The 26,054-nt window shown below is 39.6% G+C and overlaps 1 protein-coding gene across 3 annotated transcripts; it reads left to right on the top strand.

Annotated features, from left to right (window-relative positions):
- Positions 1 to 779: 779 nt before the first annotated feature.
- LOC117054492 (putative RNA-binding protein Luc7-like 2) lies at positions 780 to 26,054 on the top strand. 3 transcript variants are annotated; one of them, XM_033163370.1, is made up of 11 exons: positions 780 to 1,160; positions 6,969 to 7,039; positions 8,424 to 8,518; positions 13,616 to 13,714; positions 15,094 to 15,204; positions 16,527 to 16,670; positions 19,436 to 19,612; positions 21,325 to 21,416; positions 22,353 to 22,382; positions 23,471 to 23,665; positions 25,059 to 26,054. In XM_033163370.1, the coding sequence occupies exons 2-11, from the start codon at positions 6,982 to 6,984 to the stop codon at positions 25,255 to 25,257; spliced, it is 1,200 nt and encodes a 399-aa protein (XP_033019261.1). In that variant the 5' UTR covers positions 780 to 1,160; positions 6,969 to 6,981; the 3' UTR covers positions 25,258 to 26,054. The 3 variants fall into 3 exon arrangements, with proteins under 3 accessions (XP_033019261.1, XP_033019260.1, XP_033019263.1); XM_033163369.1 differs by lacking the exon at positions 6,969 to 7,039 and having other exon boundaries at positions 781 to 1,160; XM_033163372.1 differs by lacking the exons at positions 780 to 1,160; positions 6,969 to 7,039 and adding an exon at positions 7,747 to 7,862.

Below are 26,054 nucleotides of genomic sequence, written 5' to 3'. Positions count from 1 at the left end.
TTCGTGACCCCATGGACCAGAGCACGCCAGGCACGCCTATCCTTCACTGCCTCTCGCAGTTTGGCCAACGTCATGTTAGTAGCTTCGAGAACACTGTCCAACCATCTCATCCTCTGTCGTCCCCTTCTCCTTGTGCCCTCCATCTTTCCCAACATCAGGGTCTTTTCCAGGGAGTCTTCCCTTCTCATGAGGTGGCCAAAGTACTGATGCACCCATATATATTGAACTGCACAACTAGTACCATGTAATATGCAACTGGTGTCGAATCTATTAACTTATTTATTTTTTCCCATCTATCATTCAAGAAGCTTAGAGTGGCCTACAGTTTCAGACCTGTGAAGGATATGCTCAAAGACAGTAACAGGTGCTGGGTTAGTGGGAATTTAAAACGGACTTCTTAGTTTATGTCAGGTGATGTACACCCTCTAGCCACCCTATTCAAAAACGAGGCAGCTATTCTCATCTCTAAACTGTGGACAGTTTAAATAGTTTTGAAGTTTCAAGAGGTGGAGAGGAAAGTGAACTTCCTCCAAGGCTGTGGCGAAAGGAGTTGTTTTCTCTTTAAGAACATCTGCTAAGCCGCTGACGCTCTTCTGATTCAAAGGACAAAACGTCACAGAAAGAGGCTACGGGTGTCGCCTCCAATCAGCTCAAGCGACGACCCGAAGGCAAGACGGCAGGAGGCGAGAACGCCTGACGTCGCAGGATCGTCGAGCGCCTGGTTTAGCCAATCAGAGCGATACAAATAGTCGTGGAAGGCGGGAGCGCGCGCGCGCGCAAGGATGTCCGTTACTGCCAGGCTGCGCGCGCGCGCCTAGCGAGGCAGGCGAGAAAGGGGTGAGCGCGCGGGGGGACTGTCGGCCCTCAGATACCGACGAGCACGAGGCGGTTACCCGCTTCCCTTTTCCGTAAGAACGGAAGTCAAGAGGCGACGCTTCGGCTGCGCCGGCCTCGGAAGAGAAAAGCGTGTGAGAGACGGTGCGCTTGAGCTCGCCCCTGGAAGAAGCGACCGCGGCGTCGGCTTCGACATCTTCTAGGCCGCTGTGGGCGGGGCTTATTCGGACTCGGCCGGCCCTGCCGGGTTCCGCGCGCTTTCAGGATGTCGGCACAGGCCCAAATGCGCGCGATGCTGGACCAACTTATGGGCACCTCCCGGGATGGTAAGAAAGATTGCCTGCTTGTCAGGCTCGTAGAGGGCGGGGGCGCGTCCCCCTCGATCGCGGGGAAAGAGAGCAGAAGGAGCAGGAAAGGCCTACTGCGATGATTGGCAGTTCCTGCGCCGTGGATCCTTTCTCCTCCCCTTCATGGGCGGGGCTTAAGGCAGGGTGAGAGGCCCCCGCTCGGGTGCCGCCACTACGATTTGTAAGAGGGACGTGTGTATGCCTATGCGGATGTGCAGGGAGCGGGAGAGGGATGCATCTTACTGCGAAGAAGGGCGCCTCTTTGGTCTGCAACGCACGCAGGGGCAACGTTGGCAGTGAAGTATTCAAAAGAATATGGGCTGGACTAGTTAATTATTAAATTCCCCGTTCCACTCTTCATTTTGGATCATCAGTGAAACAGCAGTTCACCTTATTCTGACCGGGGTAGGGGGAGCATCAGGTCATTTCGGTCACTGTAACTGTCATACATTTTTTGCCTACTGGAGATCTGACCCAAACCAGCATTTCAAGTCAATCCTGTATAACTAACATTGCAGAGAAGCATTTTTAAAATAGAAATTTTAGGCATTATCTGGATCTGTTAAAAATTCTGCATTTATTTTATTATATATTATATATATATTCCACCTTTCCTCCCAAGGAGCTTGATGTACCATACATGGTTCTCGCCCCTCTTTGCATTTTATTCACACAACAGCCCTGTGAGGTAGGTTAGTCTATGAAACAGTGGCTGGCTCAAGGTAACCAAGTGAGCATTGTGGCTGAGTGAGGATTTGAACCCTGGTCTCTCAGGTTCTAGTCCAACTCTATCTACAACACCACACTGGCTCTCATGAGGAGTTTGTTTGTTTCTAGCTTTTTCCTTTTAATTTCACTTTGAAAATCAATGGTACCTGAAATAAAACACCTTAGAAGTACATTCTTTGAAAAGGGGCTGTTTTGACCACATGTCTCATAGTAAAAGCAGCAGCAGTAAGCAAATATTCTAGTGGCCTGTTCATAGATTTGAATAGAATTCAAAGCATTCATCCATTAGTGAGCTAATATTAGTCCTTACTGAAAAAGCTATTATTCTAGGCACACAAAAGGTTATTGAGGAAGGGAAAATGTTGAGCAGTGAATGTATTGCTATATTAAAAGTAGATATTTATACATATTCAGTCTTTTAAAGATACTCAAATAAAGTGATTCAACAACTTGCATAGGCAGCTTTCTCAGTCTACTATGATTCTATGAGTCTTTCTTACTGTTTCATCTAAATCAGCTTCCCTTTGGTTAATTTCCTTGGGGAAAATGATGAGCTTCTCCTTGCATCCTTTTGAAGTACAGTGGTACTCTGGGTTATGTATGCGATCTGTTCCGGGTCGCAGTACGTAACGCGGGCGTGCATATCACGAATGCACAAAAAACCCAGAAGAAGCACGATTTGAGCATTTCTGCGCATGCGTGAAGTGCACAGAACGCTTCTGCGCATCCGGGGGTTGCGTGCGCTCCGGAAACACTTCCAGGTTGCGGGCATTTGCAACTTGAACGTCCACAACGTGGGGGGGGGCGTAACCCGGGGGACCACTGTATGTCCGTATGAGCCCCTGTCCACTTCAGTATCACTGGAATAGCACCACATTACATTACACCCCACCATATATGTGCAAGGTGGGGATGCTTTTGTGAGAATTTAGATTGTCCCGCAAGGTATTATGAGAGCATCCCAACCAGTTTCAGAGCTGGCACACCAAGCAAGTCTTGGGAAAGAAGCAAGGCTGAGAGCTTTATTTTCAAATTTATATTTTTATAGTTTGGTTGTTTTTCCTATGCTTTTTAAAATTTTGTTTGTTTAATGAAAAGCTAAGCTGTAAGCATTGTACAACTTAAGAACAATAATACAACAGAAAACCAGTAAAACTACTATAAAAATATAAAATATATAAAAACAAGAATTCAGGAAATTTACACAAATAAAATACAGGGTCTGAGATCATGGGCCAGGAAATGCCCGGACAAAGACATATATTTTAACAAGTCACCTGAAGCAATTGATTGTTGCTTCATCTATGGCAGAAGGCAGGTCATCCCATTGTACACGGACAATAACAATGTCACCAAACTGTGGACTTGGAGTTGGGATGCTAAGTGTGGAAGTGAATATTTATGCTCTACACAAAAGTTCAGAGGTGGTTTCTTTTAGACAAAAATAAATTATGTTGTTACGCTGTTGCTTGATCAGGTGAGAGAACTTTTTCATTTAAAACCTATGTGTTTTACTTTTTGTCTCTTTCAGAGCAGGGGATTTGTTTTGGGTCAACTTTCACACATGTTGGCTGTGTGTTTTTATGCAGAAAGTTTTAAAGGACAATGGATGCTGTTGAAGAGCTCTTACCATCAAAAAGTTCTTCCCAATGCTTAGTCAGAATCTCCTTTCTTGTAACTTGAATCCATTGTCTTGGGTCCTAGCCTCCAGAGCAGGAGAAAACAAGCTTGCTCCCTCTTCCATGTGACAGCCCTTTAGATATTTGAAGATGACTATTATATCTCCTCTGTCGACTCTTTACCAGGCTAAACATACCCAACTCCTTCAACAGTTCCTCATAACGCTTGGTTTCCAGACCCTTTATCATCTTGGTCACCCTGTTCTGCACACGTTGCAGCTTGTCAGTGTCCTTAAATTGTGGTACCCAGAACTGGACACAGTACTCCAGATGTGGTCTGATTAAGGCAGAACAGAGCAGTACTATGACTTCATTTGATTGGGACACTAGATTTCGGTTGTTGCAGCCTAGAATAGCATTAGCTTTTTGCTGTTGCATCACATGGTTGACTCATGTTAACCCCTAGATCCTTTTCACAGGTGTTACTGACAAGCCAGTTGTCCCCTATATTATATTGGTGCTGCTGGTTCTTCCTGCCTAAGTGTAGAACTTTACACTTCTCCCTATTGAAATTCCTTTTGTTCATTTTGACCCAGTTCTCCAACCTGTTATGGTCTTTTTAAACCCCGATTCTGTCTTAGGTGGCATTAGCTACCCCTCCCAGTTTTATGTCATCTGCAAATTTTATGAGCCTCCCCTCAATTAATTAAATTCATTCAAGTCATTTATAAAGATGTACAACAACGGGCCCAGGATAGAACCCTGCAGCACCCCACTTGTCACTTTTTTCTAGCATGATGAGGTACTCTTCATGAGCACTCTTTCGGTTCACTCAACCCATTACAAATCCACCTAACAGTTATTTCATCCAGCCCACATTTTACCAGCTTCTCTGCAAGAATATCATGGGGTACTTTGGCAAAAGCCTCACTGAAATCAAGATAACACTATGTCCACAGTATTCTCCTGATCCACCAAGCTTGTAACGCCATCAAGAAAGAAAATGAGACTTGTCTGGCATGATTTGTTTTTGAGAAACCCATGCTGAGTCTTAGTAATCATAACATCCTTTTCTAAGTGTTCACAGCCTGACTGTTTAATTATCTGTTCCAGAACCTTTCCTGGTATTGTTGTCAAACTCACTGATGGGTACAATATTTGCCCGCCTCCAGTCTTCAGGGACCTCACCTGCTCTCAAAAAGTTCACAAAGATTATAGATAGAGGCTCTGAGATTACACCCACAAGCTCCTTTAGTACCCTTGGGTGCAGTTCGCCAGGCCCTGGAGATTTGAATTCATTGAAAGTATCTAGGTGTTCCTTTACCACTTTTTTCCTATCTTGGGCTGCAGCTTCCTCCTTACATCATTAATTCTGGTATCACCAGGTTGGGCACTGCTTTCCTCTTGAGTGAATACAGGCAAAGTAGATGTCGAGCAGTTCTGCCTTTTCTTTGTGCTCTCCATGCAGAGAACCTACTACTTGCTTATTCTTTCTCTTGTTTCGAACACAGCCAAAGAAACATTATTATTATTAACCTTTCTTGCAAGCCTGGGCTCATTCTGAGCTTTGGCCTCCTGACCTTTTCACTGCAGCTTTTGTCTACTAACGTATAGCCTTTCTTCGTTATACATTTTCAGAAGGTTCATCCATGAAGGAAAAAGTGGCACATTAATTGCAGAATGAAATTTTGAATGGTGGCCATCAGGGTAAAACTCTTGGTAAACTGCTTAATTGCCATTCTGCATATTTGCTGCATAGCATTTTGAAGTTGCTTTGTTAAGCTACTTTTTAAAGTTAACCTGTGTAATTGTCTCCTTCTATGGAGATGCTTATAACACTGTATCTACAGAATCCCAATGGTTACAATGCAGTACAGTAATACCTCCTCAAACGTCCGGCTCGTCTAGCGTCCATTCCGGTGAACGTCTGCAGCAAACCCAGAAGTACCGGAACAGGTTACTTCTGGGTTTGCCGCTCGCACATGCACAGAAGCGCAAACTGCTCCGTGTGTGTGTGCAGATGTGGCACTTTGCCCTGCGTCCTTTTCAGCTAGTAGCCAGGGCTCCGGAACGGATCCCGGTCGCAAAACAAGGTACGACTATACCGATTAAGCTTGTTCATGAACTCTGAACTGTCTGTTTATTGCATTGTTTTATGTTTGTTTTATCAACTTGTAACTGATTAGCATCCCTGAACTATATAGGATCCCTTAAATCGAACCACAAATATTAGTATTGTATTTCTAGAAATAGGAATGGAGGAGGAAAAGTTATTGGTCAGTTTGAAAATAGTAATTATCAAAAAGTTGAGATGATTAAAAAATAATTGTGGATATCCTCTTAAGTTCATACTTGTTCAGATATTGAATATCCATAATAATACTGAACAGTTTAAAATGTAACCTGAAGAAGAAAATACACAAGGCATATTGAAAATGACTGCAATTTAGATATATTTACTATGGCCTAACCTGATTTAATACTTACTTTGGTTATACTTAGAGTTGTAGTAAAAATGAAATCTGGTTTTTGCTCTTGGTATATGATGGCCCCCACTGAGTTAAGATCTGGTGGATTTTGAATAATTTAATTTTTAGAGGGAGCTGAGTTTTAATATCAACAAAAGGTGTAATTTGTATATGTAACAGTTGTCCTCACAGGCTTTTCCTAAATGAGATGTCATATAATTGCTTCCGTTTCTACCAAGTAGTATATGGAAATATGGTTTGGGCCAGAGACCTTGGGGAAAAAGGAAGCTGCTGTTTCTAAAGATGAACTCAGGGTTTTGTCATCACATACATTCATTGCTACAATTGCAAGAATAAACCTCTTCATGAGAACGTTATAACATATAGCAGTAGATTAGTAGAAGATTATTCCTTTTCACTCCAAAATTACTAGGGGTGCTGGAGTACAGCAATCAGATTTTATCTAAAATTGTATTTTAAATAGCTGAGCAACATTCTGTTTTTAGTTTGTTTAAAATTTGGCAAGTCTGCCATTAAAGAGTTTACTCATATGTAATGATTTGCATTTTTATATAAGTTGCAGTAATGGGAAAAACTAGACTTTCTCATGGAAACAGTTGTATTTACAAGCAAGTCTGGAAAAAAATATTTCAAATTCTAGGCATCAGAATCTGTTTTTGAGCCAACATCATATTATTTGCTTTCTGGGCAGTCTGGAGGAAAGAGGAGGGAATAAACAAAACATAGACACCTAGGAGTTAAAATATTTTTCCAGTCATAGTTTATAGAAGGCTATTTTTCACTAAACTCCCCTGAATAACAGGCTGACACATTGCTACCAGGCACAAAATAATTCAGGTTTCCCACCATTCTTTACATTCAACATGTATTTCTAGATGCTGTAATGAAAATGCTGGCAGAGTTTATTATATACAAACTGAACAATCTGGCCCCTTGTTTTATTTATAAAGGTTCAATGTATCTATGCCTGCCTACTTCATTCTGCAAGGGAGTGTCAGAAAGGCCCCGCATTCGCCGAGCCGTGAGTTATTGCTAACTTTTCAGATGTGTTAATTAATGTGGAACAACGACTTGTGTCTTTAAAAAGAGAAAGAGGGGAAAACATATCAGTTCCTCAAATCTTCTGCAGTAGAAGGCATGACTTAAAGGCAGCTCTAAATTTTCATTAGTATAAAATTGTTAAATTTATAGACTTAGCTTCTGAAAACCTATTGTTGAACTACTTTGAAGCCATTCTAGTTTGTGAATTACTAATCTAATTATCCTCTTGATTTCTGAAACATGTTTAAGTGGAATAGAGCCCATCTGAAAATGCTACATTTGAGTTCTGCATAGGGCAGATAGCTAAAACTGGAATAACATAATGGAATTATTAAGTCTAGTATTTTGAGTGTAGAACCACTGCATAGATGCATTTAAAATTGCCTATTTCAGGTTGATTGAAATAGGATAGTGATTACATTTATAATAGCAAGCTTCTCTATCCTCTGAGGTGAATGAGGTTGGGATGAAGTTGCAAACATACCATTTTCCCAGCGGCTCTCCTTTGCTTCAGTAATTCACCAGTAGGTTTTCATTATACATAATTATAATTTAAAGGGTAAACTAAAAACAAACAAACACTTGAGTAACTTGAGTTGTATAACTGCTGCTGCATCTTTAAAACGGAAATACCTTTTGCGGGGACCTCATTTTCCAATCTGAAATAGTAACTATTCCACTGTCCCTTTTCTTGAAGGAAAATAAATCAGTAGCCAGGTGTTGAGTTTTCCATTTAGGCCTAATATTTCCAACCTTGTTCACAGATGTGGTTGATTAGAGTTGCAATTGGACTTCAGTGTGTGGTAAGCAGGCTGACGTGTTTGTGTTTATAGAACTCTGTTTGTCATTAATGTAGATGCAGTGTGTTCAGCTTATGGGATTTTAGCTGTCTTAAAATAATGCTGCTAGGGAGAATTTTATTTTTTCCAGTGTTCTAGGTTTATAAAATCTCTTCGGTATGTTTGAACCTGCCAAAGTAAAAACATCAATGCTGTGAATGATGTCTTGAAGAAATGGCTGCTGGCAATAAGTAGACACTCAATAAATGTATTGTAAATGCTTGTAAGGCTGTTCATACTAATGACAAGTGCTGTCCACATGAGCAGGAATAAAAATCTGTTGCATATGTACTTATATTTTTGAGGCAGTTCTCATTCCATATAGTTCTGTTCTTAGCTTTCTTGCATTATTTGAGTATTGTGTGGTACATAAAATAATTACCACATGTAAATTATCAAGGTTAAAATAGTATCAGTTCTTCAGATTCTAATTTTGTGTGTGTGTGAAATGAAGAACAAAAGTGAAACTACACTGGTTTTAGAACATTATGTGTCTAATCAGAAATGTCTGTTTATGTGTTACAGGGGATACTACCCGTCAGCGAATCAAATTCAGTGATGACAGAGTGTGCAAAAGTCATCTCCTCAACTGCTGCCCTCATGATGTCCTCTCTGGAACAGTGCGTATTTTATTTTATACTTTGGAGATACATTTTCCTTTGCTGCAAAAATAGCATTAAGTATTAACCATACAGGTTTTAGCAATTTCAGGTCCCAGTTTGTCTGAAAATATGTAGAGGTGTCAGACCAGTTTATGGCGTTTCTTGTTACTGATGTACAAACACATTTACATAAATTATGAGAATGATTAATTAATATATTGTAGAAATGAAATCCCTATTGATGATTATGTCTTTTGAAATGATTGCAGCAGAAACTAATACAGTGTTGAATTTTCAATCAAAATATGTTATAAAACTGGAGGCAGAGCAAAATAACATCACTTCCCCACCCCAACCCCAGCAGAACTGTTCTCCTGATGGTAAAATATGTTGATCTTCCACCTCTGGAATATTAATTGATCTGCTAGACCCAATTTATTTGCTTTCTTACAGAATCTCTGCTTTCTTATCTTGCTGTACTGAATTATTCATGTTGCTAGTTTGCCATGTTAAGTCACCTTTCCACTGTATTTGTAAAATATGAGTTCTACCATCTCCTTCCAGTTTCTGTTCAGATTTCCAAATATACCGTATTTTCCCTGTCAACAAGATATGAATGCACTTTGTAATCATGCTTATGTCTAATTTTATCAGTTTGAAGTAGGATCATGATGTTGAATGAATCAAAGCAGCTTTTAATTTATGAACCCTCTTAGGCATTGGTGCTTATACTCATTTGAGTTTTCCTTACTCTGAATGAAATAATTTTGCATGAGTGCCTAAATTGGAGGTGTCTGACTTTGTATTCTCGGGACCTGTGCTGTTTTCCAGTCATTAATCTAGGGACATGCTTTGCGGATTGTTGGGTCCTGTAACAACATTGGTAGCATCTAACAGTAAGGATTTCAGTTATGATGCATGATTGCTCAGGCATAGCAAGAGCATTCACATTAAAATGTATATTGTCCTAAAACATTTTTCTTTTTGCCTGTGGTATCACTTCTAAGAAACAAAAACCATACCTTCATTTACCTGGGGCCAGATAAAATTACTTTAGCAAAATTACTTTAGCAACTAGATCTAGTCTGCAGACTACCACTTGGGCATCCCTGAACTAAATTATGACCAATGCAAACCTAATTCCAAATTTCTCAGTTCAGTCTGAATCCTTGAGGTACAGGAAATGTACATGCAGCAAAATTCTTTTTTGTTGTTGTTGTTCTTGAAAGGTGGTGTGGGGTTGAAATAAAGCTTCCTTTAAAAAAGAAAAATTCATAAGATAGCTTGAGTGATGTTATAGAACTCCCAAGAGGATGGAAAGAACAAATACTAATCATAGAGTTGGAAGAGACCCCAAGGGTCATCTAGTCCAATCTCCTGCAATATAGGATATTTGATGCAAGCTGTTAGAAATCTGTTAGAAACTTAGTTGCAAATTTAAGATAGTGTGTCTTTAATTAGTAGTTCCTTCATTGCTGCTTTTTCGGGAGCTAAACCTTAATTTCAGTTTGATAACTGGTTAGATAAAAAGATAAAAGATCAGGAATCTAGATTTGTCAGTGTGAATGTGCTTCTAACTTGATAAGGAAATATTCACTTCTAAGCTACATTTTCCCACTGCCCTCATCACACACAAATTGATATTTAACATTGAGCTGCCAGTGAACTTTTAGGAACATTTTTACTTTATAACATACTTTAGACTGCAGATCAGGGGCATAATTGAGTCTCATATCCTAGAACTCACTGCACATAAAAACCTATGTGTATAGGAGAAAGGTTCTAGCATAGCCTTACTTGCTGCCTTTTTATGTAGGGCACATTTTTTCCTTGTGAGGGTGGATCTGAGAAAATATAATATGGTGACTGTTAGGACCACAGAGTGGGATGGGGACACAAGAAAGGGGTGAGAGAGGAAGAAAAATGAAGAAAAACCAGAGGAACTTGCTTCTCCCATCACACAGTAAGTAGCCCAGTTGAGAAGGGGAAAGAAAGTATTCCTTTTTGTTCGTTTGTATTTTGAATATTTTTAACCCACTGTTCGTTAAAGATAATTCCAGAGTAGGATTTTTAAACTACTGAATGCTGCCTCAGATGCTTTAGTCGTCAGCTGAGCTCTGTTGTTAAAAGCTCTTTTTTTCCTCATGTTTGTCCCAAAGGTCAAAATAGGTATGGTTTGTTAAAACATTAGTTGCCTTAGATAGGCAGACCTTGAGGATCCCAAAAACCTCCCAGCATCCCAAGTTCTATGGCAAGTACTGTACTCCACAAGGCAAACAAAAAAAGCAAATCTGATGGCATAGGAGCAAATGGTGTTTCTGATTAAGGAAAAGAGTGACATTGAATTTTTATTTACACTTCAAACATTTTATCATTTTATATCCTTCATTATCAAATAATCTATGGGCAACATATATTTCTCCTGTGGTCCTTCCCCATTTCCTCCCACCTATGTTGTAGGCTTTTCTGTCTAACAGTATTAAAGTAAGGGTACCGTACTGCATGTCAACCTGCATGTCAGCTACAAATGTTTCAGTTGACTTCAGGAAAGATGCAAATCTGTAGTTGCCCCAGTACTGTCCCTCCCACAGCTTGGAGAAAGGGCAAGATCTTACCTCTGACATAATGCTGGTTTTTAAAGGCTCAAAGTGCCTCAAAAGCACTGCATGATATCAGGGACAAAACACCATCACCCACACAATTCAGTGAGGCAGGTGGGGGCCTATCCTTGTTGTACTGTGTTTTGGAAGCATTTGCAGTGTCTGACTTCAGGGACAATCTCCTTTCAAACTTGCAGGAGAAGGCTCCATACAGTGGGATAATTTGTACACCTGCCCACCCCATATTAGTCACCTTATCTACAACAATTGACCTTCTAATGCTGGCCTTGGATTTACAGAACTGAAAGTTCTGGTCACATACAGGACTTTTAATATTTCTTCTTATAGTGGCAGTCTCCATGCATCCTGGAAAACACCCCATGTGACAAAAGGGGCTGCTGCTAGATGGTAATATTGACTTCTTTCTGTCCCCCATGCATCCATCATAATACCTTATGCTTATATGGATACAAACCTGAATACAGTGGTACCTTGGTTTAAGAACAGTCCGGTTTAAGAATGATTTGGTTTACAAACTCCGCAAAACCGGAAATAGTGTCCTGGTTTGAGAACTTTACCTCAGTCTAAGAGCGGAAGCCGAACGGTGGAAGGGCACTGGTGGCGGGAGGCCTCATTAGGGAAAGCGCGCCTTGGTTTAAGAACAATTTTGGTTTAAGAATGGACTTGCGGAAAAGATTAAGTTCGTAAACCAAGGTACCATGTTTAATTTTTCAAAAGTGAACTTAAGCCAAACAAATTCAATAATGTCAGAACTGGTAGCAATATCTATTAGTCTGAATTGAACAAAATTGAAATGTATGTCGCAGCTGAGCAGAATCAAACTACGTAGTGCAGTGTTTTGACTCCAGTTCCCAAATCCCTAAAGAAAATCCATGACAATTAAACAGTCCTAAATGTTTGCTGTGTAGACTCAGCCTATATGTCCTAGCCCTTCTTTAAGGTTTTTATACTAATATACTGTAACTGTAACTGAATATCAAGTACTGTCTAGTTATGGCCGCAGAGCTGAAATACAACATAAGTCATTCCATAGGAAAAAGAAAGGTGGATTTTAAGGGCTGTACTGGTAGCTAAACTTCCATTTTTGGAAAAATAGGAATGTTTCTAAAGATAATGGATGATGGTCAACATTGGTCACATTTGGTACACCAACTGAAAGCACTATGAATCCATTTATTTTACTGACATAACCCACTGAGTGAGCTTATACACACATCTCTTAAGAGTAAGTCTCAGTGAATTCAGTGGGGCTTCTCAGTAGGCATGTCTAGGATTGCATTGCTAGCTTCCTTGAATATGAGGGGAAAGCAGTGCTTTTCTCTGCATATCAGGGATGGGGAACCATTTCTGGCTCAAAGGCTGCCTTCCCTTCCTGCGGCCATGTGCCAGTGGGGGGTGGTGAGAAGCAAAAGTAGACAAAGCAACAAGTATAAATTACCTTTGTACATTAGGCTAGCTTTTACACACATCCTCCAGGCAAGCAAGAAGAAACTATTCCAGCCAGCTGAAAACACTGACATGGGGTGCAAAGTAGAGCCAGCGAGGAAGCGTGTCCCAGGGAGAGATTTGAGGTTCCCCATCACTACTGTTCTTTCATGTCAGGAGGTTATGTTGTTTGCCCAACCACTATTTTTATAGGCAAGAAAAGAGATTATGAGTCCCTTTGACATACATATACTGGCCTGGCTTACATTTTACATGAAGCCAGCATTAAAATAAAAATTTGGCTTCCACTTGTGGTTTTTTGGAGGGATTCACACCAGATGCCCACATTCTCATGTAACAAGCTGGACTGAGTTTTCCTGCTACAAATAGCTTTAAACTGCTGCTGGCTTTAGTTTTTGAAATTGGATTCTTTTATTGCTATTTTTTGATTGCATTGTGGTTTTAATTAGAATTTGTAACCTCCTGCCATCAAATTAAGCAAGAGGCATTATCACAAGGAGACATTCCAGCAAAACAAAGTAGTTGAGAAAGGGGCACCACAGGGTCATATGTGGTGTAGCCTAGGGAGAGCCCTGGAGGGGCATATTTGTACACATCACCCACACCAGGCGTACACACACCTTTTGTCTCTTAACTTGCATCTACTAGTTTACCAGGAAAAAATATACAAGGATAGGTGGGGAAATGTACTTAGGATTTTCTACTTTTAAAATATCATTAGAAATGCTGCTAAGACTGCAGAGCTGTTTGGGTGAGGTTCAAACAAATACCTTTTGCTCTAGTTTGCAAGTATGGTTATACTGAGGTTCACTGACGCTTCAGTGCAGACTGGATTCAATCACTTATAACAAATCTGGTATGCTAATTATTTCAAATATTGTATTGTTTTTAAAGCTTGCACAAACACGGATTGCTTCACAATATTGGAGTAGAATATGGAATGTGGTTTTATTTTATTTTTTTACAAAGATTTTATTGGTTTTCCACAAGTGGTTTTAGCCCACTATGTATCCAGTGTTTCTGTGTAAAATTCTGCATTTATTTTCAGAGGATGGACCTTGGAGAATGTCTGAAGGTGCATGACTTGGCATTAAGAGCCGATTATGAAATTGCATCCAAAGAACAAGACTTTTTCTTTGAGCTTGACGTATGTTTTATTTTGAAACTATTTCTATCTAATAAAAGCTAGAGAAGGGAGAATGGGGAAGGAATGAGACAAGTGCATGGTGCAATTGTGTTTTAAAAAACTTTTTATTCTATAAAGAATCCTAGTAACTAAGTGGCAGCTTTTGCAGAATTATTTGACCAGTACATGAAGTGTTGTGAAATGTTTATAGTTCCATATCCTCAATACGGAATTCATAGCTTTTGACAGTTATTAAGAGTGGGAGGGGTCATTGCTATTCCCCACCCTCCACCTCCAAACTGTCTCTCTCAGAATAGCATTTGCCTATTACCTTTGATACACACTAAAAGAGTACACAACCCTTTTTTTAATGAAGGCATGGTGGGTATCATTTCTTTGCTCCACATCCCACAGTACCAATAGCTCCACTTCCTGCAGTACCAATAGTGTGTAAGAAGAGGCTTTATTCTTGTAACATTCATGCAGTGGGAAGCTAGGGTATTACTCCTTGTTATGTGAATTCCATATACCGTATTTCACTCCATAAGACACTTTTTTCCTCCTAAAAAGTAAGGGGAAATGTCTGTGTGTCTTATGGAGCGAATGGTGGTCCCTGGTGTCGAATTGCCCAGTTGCCAAAAGCAGATCGTACTTTTTTTTTTGCAAAGAGAGATGGGGGTGTTGAAAGGAAGCCGCTGAACAGCTGATCAGCAAGGATCACGAGAGAGATAAGGCTCCCTTTCCGCCCCGCCCCCTTGCCCAGGCCTCCATTGTTGAATGTTCTGCAGAAGGAGGCTGTTTGTTTCCCCAGCAACATGTGACTGGCTGATTAGATTATCTGTCTGGAAACTGTAGAAACAGCTCCCTTTCCTTTCCTAAAGAAGCTGCACAACTTTGAGCTGATCCTCAAAAAGGGGGGCTTTCCCCCTTTCCTCCTCTAAAAACTGGGTGCATCTTATGTTCAGGTGCGTCTTATGGAGCGAAAAATGTTACTTTCTCACTTTAACAACTCTTTTTGCCAGTTCAAATACAGTTGCAGATGTGTTTCAATCCAATATGATTGTACCATCCAATTTTACCATTTGAAATGGCCCACTATGTGATCTGAAAGGGAATGGAAGAGTGTTAAAGATTTAGTGTACTTGTTGCTTGTTGCATTGAAAGCAGTGCATGTAAAAGCAGTGCATTTAAAATCTCCCAGAAAGTCTAGAGGGTGAGTTATGCAAATAATAAACTTTAGAACTTGAATGAAATACAAAAACAAAAACCCAAGCACCTTTTAAGGTTGAACCAGCAGTCTGTGAAGCAATGCTAGCCTTATTTTTAAAAAATGCTTATTTCTGGCAGTGATACTCGTTTGATTGATGCCTTAGATTGGGTGGTTTTTTAAAATGTATTAGGCAATGGATCATCTACAGTCATTCATTGCTGATTGTGATCGAAGAACTGAAGTGGCAAAGAAAAGACTGGCTGAAACCCAAGAAGAAATCAGTGCTGAAGTTGCAGCCAAAGTAAGCATTTAAGACTCCCACTCTACAAGTCACTCCATAGATAATTATTCTAGCTTGATTTGTTAAACCATTATTTCTACAGTAACTCTTTAATGTGCAAAAAAATCATGGTAATCACCCTACCGATCTCCTTAAATCATTTTAGCAATGCTCTGAGGTTATTAAAAGTCCATTTAGCTGTTGACAGGGCCATGCAGAGAGTTTGTGATTGAACACAGGTTTTAGTTTAAGCTTCTCTGAGTAGGATCCAATTCTCTGGGTTCTCCTGATTTTAGCATTTTATGTTTTTTCCTATGGATTGCAAGCTTTCTTGAATCAAACTAAAATAAATTCATAGGTTTTGAAAGAAAGTTTAGGGAACTCAAAATGCAAGAGCAGACTTTGAGAACCTTTTTTCGTGCTTGTAAGAATTAGGAATTCAGTGGGTCTTCTCTTAACTGAAAAAAGATCGACCTTAGAGGGCAAGAGAATATTTTTGTTTTGTTCAAATAATACCCACTCCTATGCCACAGTCATTTTAATTATTGAGGGTGCTACATATATCTAACTTTGGTACAAGGAAGGAACATTAGGTGGTTTTTGGTATTGGGAAGGAACTTAGGCAGTTGTCTCGTGTTGACTCAGACCATTGGACCATCTAGCTAAGTATCATTTACACTGACTATCAGTGGCTCTCCATGATTTCAGACAGGGTTCTCTCCTAACTCCACCTAGAGATGCTGGGGAATGAACCTTCTGCATGCAAAGCAGTTGTTCTGACATTGAGATAGGGCCCTTCCCCATTTTATCCTCGTGTAAACGTCAGTGGGTTTTTGCTTTGTTTTACTGGGAAAATACCATGGACTAATAAATTACAATGAATATAATGCATACTGAAGTTTTGGACTACCATTCTTCATTTTTTAAGTGTAATTAAACCTTTTGTCTCTTAATGATCTTTCTAAAAGTTATATGGCTCAAGAAATGAGAGACCAGCAGCCCATTTTTGTTCATAGAGAACATAGCTGAGTTTTCCTAAATCTTGGGTGGGGGAGGGGGGCAGGGACCAGAAAAATGCCAGAACCTGCCCAGTGAGGACTGATTATGTGCATTGGCCACAGAATGCTGATTTATTGTTGCTGTGTGTGTAAAACCAGGGTATGGGGGGTATGGAGAGTCCTGGAAGAGAGCATGATTGGCTAGCCAGCTCGAATCCTTAACAGAAGTGCTGCATACTGTCACGTTTTGTTGTAGGTCCTACTTGTGGGTTTATATTACAATGGTTTTTTGTGCATTATTGAATTCTTGTAATTGTAAGTCTTACATTTGCTCCCATCTTAAAGGCTGAAAGAGTCCATGAATTGAATGAGGAAATTGGAAAGCTGCTTGCAAAGGTGGAACAACTTGGAGCTGATGGAAATGTGGAAGAATCTCAGAAAGTAATGGATGAAGTGGAGAAAGCAAGGGCAAAGAAAAGAGAAGCAGAGGTAATCTGAATTTGCATTCTTTAGTGGTTCAGTTTAGTATTTGAAAATCATGGTTAAAACACTGGTCCCAAGCTTTCAGTCTATATTGTTTATCAATAAGTTAATTCACAACATTAGCATATAGAGAAGTCTTAGATGGTTACAACTTCATCTGTTGTCCCAAAATGTCAAATAAATCTATATATGAATTTAAGAGTTGGGGTTTTATTTCTAGCTGATTTCACTTCTTATCATGTACAACTTTTGCCACCTTGGGATCTCTCGCCCTGGGGTTCCCACCTACTTCAGTTTGCCTTCACTTTAGGCACCTTTGCGTGGCACCTTTGGCTTCACTGCCCAGTCCTCTGTATGCCAGGAAAATAAGCCACCCGTTCCCTCTATCACAGGAAACCCTTAGTGCTTTTCCCCTCAGCCACACCTCTTGAGGCACTGACGCACTGCCACAGTCAGCGAACGTTTAAGCACTTTTAACTTTATTAGGTAACTTGAAAACATGGATGTCTTGAGTTATTACTGGTACAAATCTTCTTATATAATTCAGCTCATGTTATAATCTTTCCTGCATCCCGTTAGCAATGGTAATGACCTTTTCTCCCATTCCCCAAAGCCTAACTTCGCAGTTTCTCTTTCTAAACCTCCACCCCCAACTGCCAAACCCCCAACTGCCTTTCAAGGTTGTTCCCCCTCCTTTTAGAATGTCAACTAGCTCCGCCTCCCAGGGAACACCTACCTAACATGGGAGTGATAGGTTAACCCATGATGAACCAGGCATTATTCCGCCACACCCCCTCCCTCAGCGGGGTGTATAGGGGGTGGGGGGCTCATTTCTCACCCAGGAAAGAGGGGTAGGATGGTGGTTGAGTGATCCTCTCCCTCTTTCTTTCCCCTTCCTCCGTTGGAAGCTTCCTCAGTCTCTCCCTCTCTGTCTTTTTCCTTGGTTTGCTTGTGAAAACCTTTTCTCTAACTGCTGTTCCCCACTGAGACATGAGAGAGTTATGGCAAAAAGGGGGCTGCAGCAAAGGAGGGGACTCCTCTTGAATGTGCACCCCCCCCCCGCCTGTGTGCATGTGTGTGTAAGTGCACCCATGCTTCGATTTGCTTTGTGTAGTGATTTGTGCGTGTTGAATCTTCAGTAGTTGATCCATGGCTGTGTTTGGATTCAGCAACTGCCCGCCTCCTGAGGTTCTCCCGCATGCTTCTCCAAACTTCCTGCCAGGCCATATCTTGCAGAAAGGAAAGGATTTGAGGGGCTTGGCTTGAGGGTGGAGATGGTGGAGGAAAGGGTAGTATGCCTGCACTGTCTCTGCAGTGGCTCCTGTGTGTTGTGCTTTGGGCTTCATGGGCGCACCAGATCAGGAGCAGCTGCTTGCCTCCACCAGTTTCCTCACAGCGTCACCCACAGGCACCCACAAAGAATACCGGTATTTTTTTTCTTGTTTTCCTCCTTTAAAAACGAGGTGCATGTTATGGTCCGAAAAATACGGTAATCTCCTTATGGTAGGAAAGCACCATGTGCCTAAATTGTGCTATATAAAGTTGTTATAATTATACTGTCTGGCTTCTAAGCTGTGTTTGTGAACTCCCAGTCCTGGCTTACATATAGAAACAAACGTAATTTCATCAGCAGTGTCAGTTGATCATTTTCCAGCTTTTTAACTGGAAATGCTTATAATTACATTCTATTTATATCTTTTTCTCCTCCTGCCCCATGCTTATACCAAGCAGTTTATTTAATCTGTTTTAAAATCAAAATTTATTGCTCCATTATTGTTTTGCTTACAGACAGTACACCTACTCTACACTGGCAGTTCCTTCAAGTTTTTTTGCACTTCCCTTCCCTACACCAAGGGGCATCACACTGGCCAGATAATCAGCTAGTCATTCTGATCTTGACAAACCAAACACTCCAATTTTTAACCCAATGTCCCCATGGTAACAGGCCTGGAGGCAAATAGAGCGGCTGAGAAAGGATTTGTGTTTGCAAAGAAAAGCTTAAAAGTAGCTAAGACCACATAAGAGAGCCAACCCTCCTCCCAAAAAAAGCCCTGACCCACTGTGATTTTGTCAGTGGCCTTTGGCAGCCAAACAATGCTGTGTATTAGTTGGAAATTGAAAAACTGGTAAGAGGCTGGCTATTTATTTATTTATTTATTTATTAAAAATAATGTATGTTCCACCCTTCCAATGTCTCCTAGGGCAGCAAATGAAACAAATGATGAAACAATTAAAACATCTTTTTTTAAAAAAATCCAATACAGATGCGCAGTTGGCCTGTTTGAGCCTGTTGCATTTTATAGTACAGCAAAGTAGGGAACGGCTGGAACCCTATACAGAAGCACTCCTGTTAAGAGAGGAGGATACATTGCCACATTTTGTGCAAGTCTAACTTGTTAGAAATAATGGCTATTGTTGTCTCTGCCATTTTGCTTCAGTTTTATCTAGGAAGTGTGCAGCAGCAGAGCGAGCAACCAGCAAAGTGTCTGTTTGTGCACATACATATGCTCTGTAAAAGGATGGAACTCTTTAAATCTGAAGCTGCAGGCTTGAAACTGTAGGTTGGGAAATTTTAAAAACTGAAAAATAAAATTTATATATAAAAATGAAAGTTTAGGTTGGAGCTTGTGCATAGTACTGGCCTTATTCATCACCTGTCCTTTATTAAGGAAGGGAAATGCTGGTTTTCTAGCTAGAGAAGGCACATTATATACTTACCAAGAATATGTTTTATTCATGCATTTGAGATAAATATTGTGATGTCTTTGCAGGAAGTGTACAGGAATTCCATGCCTGCTTCCAGCTTTCAGCAACAAAAGCTTCGAGTCTGTGAAGTATGCTCAGCATATCTTGGTCTACATGATAATGACAGGCGGCTTGCTGATCACTTCGGAGGAAAATTGCACTTGGGCTTTATTGAAATAAGAGAGAAGCTTGAAGAACTCAGGGTAAATAAATATTACATAAGTACATTAATTTTAATGGATCTATTCTGAATATGACTTAATTGGATATCATATCATGCTTAATATGTGTTTGCATAACTCCAAATGCTCTTAAGTAGGTGATGCAATTAACAAATTTATGAAATAATCATAGAATCATAGGATTGTACAGTTGGGAGGGACCCCAAGGGTCATCTATTCCAACTCCCTGTGATTAGGTGTTCAAACTCCCATTGTTCTAGGTGCATTTTGCAACAGGAAATTTCATTAGTGCGAGCAGTTTCTAAGCTCTGGGTGCAGTACTGCGCCTAAGATACTGCAGAGTGGAAGGAAAGGAGGACTTTTTTCTGCCTCCCCACTTCTAACTACTCTCTGAAGACTGGAGAAGAGACCCTCTTAAGAATATTAGTGGTCAGGGGAAGGACTAGACCATGTGAAAAGTGAACATAGTATTTTAGCTGCAGTTCATTCATTTTCAGCTTTGTATTCTTGTTATAAAAAAGCGTGCCTGGATATTCTGTTGTTTCACTCATAACCTAGGTTTAAGGTGCCATTTAGCTCCTAGCTTTCATATCTCAGTTTCTAACACTGTACATGAGAAATGGCCTTCCAATCTCTGCTTAAAAACCTCCAAGGAAGGAGATTCCACCACCTTCCCCAGGGAGTCCATTCCACTGCCAAACTTCTCTTAACCATCAGAAAGTTCTTCTTGATATTTACTTGGAATCTCTTTTTTTGTAACTTGAATCCATTGGTTGGAGCCCTAGCCTCTGGAGCAGGAATAAACAAGCTTGTGACTAGTGATGTTAAATTCTCGAGAATAATCTTTTGGAGAATATTCTCAAGAGTATTCTTGATTAATGAGAATATTAGAGAATTTTCATTTAAAATAGGAGAATATTCATTTTAATGCATTGAAAATGATATTATTAGTTAATATATATGTTTATTCATGGGTAAACTTGTTCAGATGGCAAACAAAAACTGTACAGATACTTTTATTCAATGGGGCAATGCAGTGGATTCACATTCTTTGATTTTTTGCACCAAACTTGAAATTGATTGTATAGGCCTAGGTACTTTAAGTGTATAAAGCATTAAAGCTACTTTCTGTAAAAAAAAAAAAAAATCACACTGTGTGGCCAAGGGTATAGAATTGCTAAGAATAAGGTCACACCAGAATAGGAAAAATAGGCTATTACATATAGTTGAAATACATACGAATTCAAATGATCATCAAATTAAATGAATAGCATTTTCAAAACAAAACAAAACAAAAATGTTTTCTGTAGCTCACATTTCAGAACTGCCAATGGTGAATGACACAATGCCCAGTAATGTAACTGGATAAAAAAAAAAATATCATTATTCATTACTTAACACTGGCAATATCACAGCTTGACTTAATATTTACTAGATTTTTTTAAAATGTGGGTTGTAAAACTGGTTCTTACATTAGAATTTACAGAGAATTTTCTAGCAGAGAATATTCTCACCTCACACCACTACTTGTGACAGCCCTTTAGATATTTGAAGATGGCTATCATATCTGCTCTCACTCTCCTCTTTACCAGGCTAAACATAGCGGTACCCAACTCCCTCAACTGTTTCTCTTAAGACTTGTTTTCCAGACCCTTCATCATCTTGGTTGCCCTCCTCTGCACACATTCCAGCTTGTGCCTATCAGTCTCTCCAACTTTGTCTTTGTTTTTCAGAGAATTGTGGCTGATAAGCAAGAGAAACGAAACCAAGAACGTCTAAAGCGTAGGGAAGAAAGAGAGAAGGAAGAAAGGGAAAAGCTAAGGAGGTAAAAATCTGCTCTTGTTAACCAGCTGTTTTATTTTTATAAGATTTCAGAAGTTTCATACTTTTAAATATTTTCATGCTACTGATTTTGAAAGACCTTTAGAGGGTTTTTTGCTCTCAGTGGTGTTATAAAATTTCTGAAAAAGTATACAAAATAGAAAGTGGTCTCATAACTACAAGCCTGCTAGGGGGGAAACTGAAAGCCAAATGGAACAGCTAAGTGTCATACTGGTGCTTGAAAAATGGAAATGCTTGCAGCCTCTTTCCACACTTGACTTTCACAGGGATAACAAAAGTCTAGCACTAATTCACTCTTGTGAACAGCTGCAATATTTCCCTTAGACAATGATTTATCTATTTAAACATTAACCTTCTTTTTAATAAACATTTTTATTGATGTTTAATTTCAGTTAACAAAACATACCCACAAAGGGAATACAGAGCTTAATAGTTGTTCAAGAAGCATTAACTTTCTTATGTTCCCCATAGGTTTTGCGTCTCCGCTCATCCACATGCAGCTGCTGGGTGACCTTGGGCTAGTCACACTTCTTTGAAGTCTCTCAGCCCCACTCACCTCACAGAGTGTTTGTTGTGGGGGAGGAAGGGAAAGGAGAATGTTAGCCGCTTTGAGACTCCTTCGGGTAGTGTTTATAAAGCAGGATATCAAATCCAAACTCTTCTTTTATAGCAAATAATTGATTTTAAAAGCTTATATACTTGGAAAGGCAACAATTTTAGTTTTCATTAACAATGAAAAATAGATGGTACATGCATCTTTTTGACACTGGAACTGGGGTTGACCTGGGCTTTGTATTGCTGCTGAGCATTAGCTGTGCATGCAAAATGCATCACTTCAGTGATACTCACTTACAAATAGTGTACTTTGTATTTTGACTTCTCAATATAAAAATTTACCTGTATTTTGAACTTTTTTCAGATCTCGATCTCATAGCAAGAACCCTAAAAGGTAGGTTGTAATCCCTTTTTCTTGTAAATTTTCACAAACAGAACCATTAGGTCTGTCAATTATTAATAAATAATAATCTAATCTCCCTGGAGATTACAAACACAGTCCTAATTCCCTACACAAAAATGAAGTTTCAGTTATTGACTCCAGCAGAGACATTCACAATCTCGTGAGTCATCACCCAACTACGGAGAAATCCTACTGGATCTCATTTTGTATATAGTGCCTTTCTGCTTCATTGGTTGCTGGGAAATTAGCATTTTTGGTCCTGCTTATTAATGCATAAATTGGTGATAGAAATCTCAGTTGATCCTCTTTAGTTAACCAAAGATTATGTAGGTCTCCTGTAGAATTGGAATTTCATGAGCTGCTTCAGATGCTACTGGATTCACTGTGGCTGCGGGACATATTGTTATTAGCTATTGAACAATCATTCAAGGCTTAAGATACAGGGTGAGAGATTGAATCGGCTGCTTTTTCAAGCCAATGGAAATGTTTATTTAACTGATCATCTATTTATATATTTTTATTTAACACACACTCTCTCTCTATATATATATTGCTTGATTGTAAAGGAGGGTAAAAACCTCTGAAGTTTACAGCGATTAAAAAAAACTATTAAAGTTATCTATTAAAAACAGTTAAACAGGTACTGGGGGGGGGAACTAAAAAGAAGATTAAAACCAACACTTGATAAGAAGAAATAAAAAATATGTAACTTCTATATGTCTGGATAGGCTTTCCTGAACAAATATTTTTTAAGCAGGCACCAAAAGGAATATAGGGAAGGCACCTGCCTGTTTTCAATAAGCAGGGTGTTTGTTGCCTTTGTTTTTGGTATTTTAGGTCCAGAAGTTCCAGCTTCCTGCATACATGTCCTAGCATTGATATAGAGTGTTTCTGCCTTGCTGCTGCCACACAACATAGGAAGTTATTCTTAGTAGTAGTTCAGAACAGCTACAAAGAGTTCTGCTAAACTCCAAAACTTGCAAACTCCTGTGCGGTACAATAAGAGAGTGCTGACCCTGTAGGTTCTGTTAATGTATTTTCTGGTGGTTCTTTCCCTTCAACTATAAATCTCTTTTCAGGTCAAGATCCCGAGATCGCCGTAGACATCGATCTCGTTCTTCCTCACGTGAGCGAAAGAAAAGAACTCGCTCCAGATCCCGTGAGAAACGTCACCGTCACAGGTCTCGTTCCACCAGTCGCAGCAGGAGCCGCAGCCACCAGAGAAGCAGGCATAGCTCCCGGGACAGGAGCAGAGAACGCAGTTCTAAAAAAAGGTAACACTTAGGTCAGCAAGAGTAGTAGTTAATTTCCTTGATTTTACTAGTTTATGTGGAGAAAAGTTGGTACAAACATTATTCTGTCTTCGATGGCAGTTAGTTTATTCTCAAATGAGGAACAAATCCTTTGTCATGGGCGCTAGTTTGATCATTTGTGTTTTTAATGGTTGGATTATTGTGTTTATGTTTGCATTTACATTTGTAAACTGCTTTGAGAAACTTTTGTGATGGGAGGAAGTTGTATTTAATTTGTTAAAATAACAGTGTTTCTGCCCTTCTTTCCAGGACCTACCACCAGGATGTCAGTCATTTCCTCATGCTTTGCTTATGTGTAGAGCTCATTTTTGTAATATCTAGATAGTGCCACCACTTGAACTTTATTCAAATGCTTTCTCAAAAGCATCTTTTCAATTGAAACCTTTGACTTTACCACTTTGTTTCCTTTACTGTCAGAGTTTAGACTGTATGCTCCTTGGACAGATATTGTCTGCAAGTTCAAGGTGTTGTTGTTGTTGTTTTTTAAACCATAGGTCAGCACAATGTAAGATAAAAGAACTTGCAGTAGTACAAATCACCTTAGTTTGTAGCTGTTGGAAGCACATATGTTGCTGGAATTATATAGAAATAATCTGTTGGCATTGGATGCTTGGAACCTGTACCCTTCTACCAGTGTGCAAGCTCTAATCATCCTAACAAGTCAAGTGGTGAGAACATTGGCCTGGCTTGCACATAATGGTAAATCATGGTTTAAACCATGACTTGTTGGTCATTCAAACTGCCCAGCAGCTTAATTATGGTTTGTTTAGTGCAGTGTTTCTCAGACTTGGATCTCTAGCTGTTGCTGGACTACAACTCCCATGATCCCTAGATAGCAGGGATGATGGGAGTTGTTCAACAACACCTTGAGACCCAGGTTTGTGAAGCAAGCTGGGATTGTTTTATCTTCTCTGGGACAATTTGTGGTTAACCTGTTCATTAAATTATGGCTTAAACCCTTATTTAGCATTACTTGTGAACTAGCCCGTGGCTTGATTTATCCAATGAATGTTTCTGCTCTGATCGCAGCATATGCGCACATTGACACACACAGTTACAGCAGTTGACCAGTAATAATATTGACTTTGATTACATGAAAATTGACTAGCTGCAACAGTTTGTCTCTTCCCTTTAGAATTATGAATGGAAGCAGAAGGCAGTGGATTCCAGATGTAGCAAGTGATCCTAGTTGGACTCCATAACATTTTTTGTTATGCCTTCGTAAGCTCTGTTAGGCAGTTTCTTGCTGTACCCTTTTATGTTCTGTTCAGCTAGTCTCTTTCATATTAATAAAGAAAATTAAAAGCCAAATGAAGTAATGTCGGTTTTCAAATGCATTGTATTTTCTTTCCAGATCCTCAAAAGAAAGAGCTTCCAGAGATCAAGAACGATCAAGAGACCGTAACAGAACATCACATGACAAAGAAAAGAGCCCCAGAGAAAAGTCACCTAGAGACCGAGACTGCAAAGACAGGAAGCGTTCCTATGAAAGTGCTAATGGCAGATCAGAAGACAGGAGAAGCTCAGAAGAGCGTGAAGCAGGAGAAATATAACTGGCTGTACATTCACTTGATCCTTTAGCTTCCTATGGAGTTGCATACTGTGGTTTAGTTTACAGTTATTCAAAGGGACACCAGTGAGCAGTTCCACACACTGATCCAACTAGGGTAGATGTACAGTGTATAAAAATGGTTATAATGAAGTCTGAATTGACCCCTTTCAGTTGATGACAGCTAAAGCAGTGTCCTTTTTTCTCTTTTCCAATAAACTTGTAAAACATTATTTTCAAAGATCTCTCTTCAAAAAGACAACAATTTTATGTACCAAGACGTAGATCTCAATGTTTTATTCTCCTTTTTCAATACAAGTTATAGTGAACAAACTATATTGTGCTCTTTGCCTTGGATGCATTCAAACCTTTATAAACTACTCTAATTTCCCTCCAGTTGAAACAGCAGCACTGAGTGGTTTTTAGGGAGGGCGGGTGGGTCCCAAAGCTTTTAATTAACTCTATAATACGGTGTTCTCAGTTGTTTCTTGAGAGCCTAGGTTTGGCAGTATGTTTTAGATGGGATGTGTGCTGGAGAAAATTGAAAGTTTTTGGTTTTTTTACAGTGCCCATTTAGACTTGGAAATTGAACAGCTGTTGCATTTCATCCTTTTTATTAATTTCTATTGAAACTTTGAAATCAAAACCAGTCCCATATCTCTGTACCACTTGATTGGTATGTGTTCAGTATACTTGGTTCTTTTTCCATAAGATTTTTTCTGCTTTTTCTTGTGGGGTGTTAACTGCACATCCTTAATTGTAAAAAACAACAAACCAATAATAAAATAAATAAATAAATAA

The sequence above is a fragment of the Lacerta agilis genome, chromosome 10 (assembly GCF_009819535.1).
Source record: "Lacerta agilis isolate rLacAgi1 chromosome 10, rLacAgi1.pri, whole genome shotgun sequence".
NCBI lineage: Eukaryota > Metazoa > Chordata > Lepidosauria > Squamata > Lacertidae > Lacerta > Lacerta agilis.
The sequence above is the reverse complement of the archived record's forward strand: the minus strand, read 5'-3'. Positions and strand labels throughout refer to the sequence as shown.

Excerpts from the sequence above, each read along its gene's own strand:
- LOC117054492 (XM_033163369.1), top strand. The coding sequence starts at position 1,100 with ATGTCGGCACAGGCCCAAATGCGCGCGATGCTGGACCAACTTATGGGC. Across the intron at positions 19,613-21,324 it reads AGAAGCTTGAAGAACTCAGG|AGAATTGTGGCTGATAAGCA; the intron begins GTAAATAAATAT and ends TTTGTTTTTCAG. Across the intron at positions 21,417-22,352 it reads GAAAGGGAAAAGCTAAGGAG|ATCTCGATCTCATAGCAAGA; the intron begins GTAAAAATCTGC and ends AACTTTTTTCAG.